At 35.1% G+C, this 4,152-nt stretch overlaps 1 protein-coding gene across 1 annotated transcript; it reads right to left on the bottom strand.

Annotated features, from left to right (window-relative positions):
• Positions 1-2,757: 2,757 nt before the first annotated feature.
• Positions 2,758-4,152, bottom strand: LOC131954394 (nucleosome assembly protein 1-like 1). Its single transcript, XM_059318026.1, is given in 3 exon segments — positions 2,758-3,347; positions 3,349-3,687; positions 3,689-4,152. Coding segments are annotated over 3 exon segments (1,098 nt in total). The 5' UTR covers positions 4,127-4,152; the 3' UTR covers positions 2,758-3,026.

The following is a 4,152-nucleotide window of genomic DNA, read 5'->3' as shown; positions in this document are numbered from 1 at the left end:
ATGATGGTGGTATGGGTCAGTATTTCCTCGGGTGGATAGTTTCAATATTGACATTCTATTTTGAAAATTTGAAATTTTTAACATGTATGCACTGAAACACAACCACATAGAGAGAAACAGTTAACAGCACTTTAAAAAATTCTACTTAGAATAAGTATAGAGTCACTGTCAAATAGTCATTCAGCTAAAGTCACGCTGATAACGTCACTATCAAATTACTCCTGATAGATACTGCCTTATACTCACCAAAAAACGCTTTCAAATTTTAAAAATATATCCTGTAATACAAAAAAAAAACTTTTTCTGAAATTTTCTACTCCAAGAAACTTAGAGCGAATGGCATCTTAAAAAAAGTCTTGGCAGTGTGTCCACCCAACTAGTTACAGCTACTCCCCGTTAAGAAAGACACGCATCAGTGACTTCTAGGTTAGAAAGGTAGTCAAGATATTACAATCATCATTTCGACATTTTTTTTTTCTTTTTGTGGCTCTTCGGAGCGAGGCGAATGAGGGAGAGGGGAGGGGGTGGGGGTCGATAGCGCCGGCTGTATCGTTCACGAACAGTGATTGGAGGAGATGGGGTGTTGGGTGTACAGTGAACGTACATTGATAGAGACCAACAGAGCGGCGCTGAAATGACCGAAAAAATGTTTAGCTTTGACATATTTTTGTCTTACTTATTATGTACTTTAAGTAGGGCGTAACGGGGAATTCACTTTATAAAGGAAAAGATTTTGAAAGGTCTTTCAGTTTTTTTTAAACCAAGATATGTAACACACCATGAGGACCGACAAAAACATGACCAGAAATGTAAAACATACAACTGGTCTATGTGCTTAACTGTGACAAATGCTAAACCACTAATGTAAAATATATACACATCGTGGCTAGCACTTACCTTTACGTGTAATCTAAAATATAAAGTGTGTCTCTACCACTTGCTGTGACGAAAACGAGACTAGAAATGTAAAATAAATAAAACTGGTCTATGCTGTTTCTTGTGATAAATTCTAAATACCTAATGTAAAATATCTAACTTTTAAAAACAATCATTGCATCACGCCTAAACCCCACATGTTATGTAAAATACAAAGCTTGTTTAGAACGTTAGCTTTGGTAAAAAAGTAACCAGCAATTTAAAATATAAAAATTATTAAACTTGCCTTAACCAATACTCGTAAAGTAAATATAAAACATATAAAACTAACCCTAATCTTCACTCGTAAAAAATAAAACTTAGTAGAATCCCTCCCAAAATGTAATAGAGTAAATATATTCAGATTGTAATTTTTACTTTTTAAGTTGTAACTAGATCTGGGAACCAGAGCAGGAACAACGAAACTGCCCATAGAAACTGTGGACATTTGAGACACATGCAGTATATGTTTTGTGGGGAGGTTTTAATATTGTCTAATTATTGATCATTTTATGTACTGGTATTTTTAAACATGGTGGTGACTTGAATGATTTAGATACTTTTTTATTGATTGATTGTATATTGGAGATAATAAAATAAACAAGAAGTATCACGTGTATCAATATTTATGGTGTTGTCAGCTGAAATAAATATAAATCATCAAGTACCCAATTTATTATTTACTAAACCAGTCATTCAGCAAGATACAGATATCATAGCAAGTACTACAAGACACAGTGACCTAAGTATGCTCATCTAATCACCCTTCTGCTTGCTTGTTATTTGTTAAGAAAAAATGTGAGGCAATTTTTTCTTGTGTGAACTTGTTCAGTTCTGGGTCTGCTGTCAAAGTTTTGCTGGAGGCACTGATGGCCTGGTACCAGTGTTTCTTCCAGACTTTTTCCTTCGGGGGGGGGGGGGGGATTGAAATTTTCGGGGGGGGGGGCGGTAGACTTTCTTCGGGGGGGGGGGGGCGGACACTGTTAAAAGTATATATTTTCTATATAAATTATATAAATTTCATTTCGTTCGGGGGGGGGGGCGTAAAAAATTTTCGTGGGGGGGCTTCGCACCCACCCCAAGGAGATGCCCGAAAGAAACTCTGCCTGGTACATGAGCTCCACATCCAAGTCTGCCGTCTGCAGCATGGCCTTTGTCTCTGGGATATTATATATATATATATATATATATATATATATATATATATATATATATATATATATATATATATATATATATATATATATATATATATATGTAATTTTTTAAATAATAATAATTTATTTGATAGTTTTACACAGCATCAAAGACATGAACATCAATTGCATAATATATAATAATCAAAGGGATAAAATAAAATGGCATAAGAACTAGTCTAAAATAAGGTGTGCAAACTCGGTTTCTCTTGACTGCTTAGTTTACTGTGCTCCGTCTTTAGCTGCGGAGTCATAAGTTCACATTGTAGCCTCTGGGATATACTTTTTTTTTGTAATATTAAAATCAAAATTTTTTTAATTAGTTTTTCTTTGATGTGGAAGGTTTTAACGTTGCTGAAGATCGTGGTTCCAATGAAACTGTTTTTGCTGTAACTTCTTCAATACATGATCTGATACCCTTCTCCAAATCCTTTTTTAACTTTGCAGCTTCTACTAGACGTGCCTTTTTGGTGCTATCTGTAGGTGACCCTTTTTAATAACTCCTTTATGTTTGCCATGCTTTTCTTTCCTTTTGCCTGGTACTTGAAGTTTTGAGGCCTTGTATTTTCCTTGTGCCATGATAGCGGGATATTTTTTTTTTTGCCCTGATAGCGGGATATACTTTTTTTTTTCTTTCCAGAAATATACTTTAATAACAGGTTCTACAGATATTTAGAGTGTATTTGCTTGCAACAATGCAATGAAAAAGCAGCACCAAATTTAAAAACCAGACAACATGATAAAAATAACAAACTATTGTTTTTATGTAAATTTAAAGATTTTATCTGGAAGTAAACAAAAAGTGGAGCAAGTCATTGGACATCTTTTATGTCTAAAGTAATTGTGAAGTTTGTGTTTCGTCTTGGTTGAGTATCACAATTTTCTTTAAAACTAGTAGCCCATTCATTCCCATTTCTATTGCTGTTTGCATTCATTAGGTTTGCCTTGAGCATCAGGGTTGAAATCTGCATCTGCTTCTTCATCATATTCTTCATCTTCACCATTCTCATTTTCATCATCCTCATAATCATCATTGTCTATGGCCTCTCCAGTGAAAAAAAGAACTGCCCTAGGCACTATCCTCTCTCTTATAAAATGGCCAATCTCAAAATCAGCACCCAATAAGGCCTCTACTTCTTCATCCATCTCTGACTGTGAACCTTCAGGAACTGCAGGTGGGTTAAAGAAATTAAAGAAAGAATCTGCTTGAACTTGTTTTGTAACAGTTCTTGTTAAAACCTCTTCCTTTATGTTTTTGTTTCTTTTTTATCTGTTTCACAGTGACATTCTTCCCTTTGATCCAGTTAATATTGCACCCAGTGCACTTAATGATTTCTGGACCCTCATAAGAAAATGGATCTTGAGGGTCTGGTTCATAGCGCATTTCATAATGTTTAATTAGTACTGGGTCTGTAAAGTGTTTATTGGGCTCAAAATGAAATTCTAATGTGAAACCTACAGGGTCTTTATCATGTATAATAACTTTGATGTCTTGTAAATGTGTCAAAATTGGTTCATCATGTTCCTGTACCATTTCAGAAAGCATATCTACATTCTTGAATATTGTTAACCAAAAAACTGGGAATACCTTTAACATCCTCTTGTTTTTTCTCCTCACTATCCCCTTCGGCTTCTTTGGCACCCTCAATACAAAGTTTATCTTTTAGTTCTCCCTGTTGAGAAGCGGGAGTTATTTTTCCTTCCTCATCCTTTTCATCATCTTCTTCTTCCTCACTGGGCCAATCACATTCCTCATCAGTGGGCTCTCTACTAGCAGTTAAGATCTCTTTTCTCTTTTCAAACAACTGTGAGTACTTTGGTGCATATTTCAATTCCAAGGCATTGACCTCTTTATAAAATTCAGCTTCAACATTAATAACCTCATTCTGTAGCTTTTTAAGAGCCTTGATACGTCGTTTGACCTCCTTGGGTAAACTCTGAATATAACCAGACGGAGAACCAACAATAGAACACAGCTTATCTTGAAGTGCTGCTAAGACACCAGGGTTTTTCATCTACTGATTTGCTATTGCCTGACTAT

Source organism: Physella acuta, unplaced genomic scaffold, assembly GCF_028476545.2.
Source record: "Physella acuta isolate Inbredline_101_S28 unplaced genomic scaffold, ASM2847654v3 ptg000994l, whole genome shotgun sequence".
NCBI lineage: Eukaryota > Metazoa > Mollusca > Gastropoda > Physidae > Physella > Physella acuta.
The sequence above is the reverse complement of the archived record's forward strand: the minus strand, read 5'-3'. Positions and strand labels throughout refer to the sequence as shown.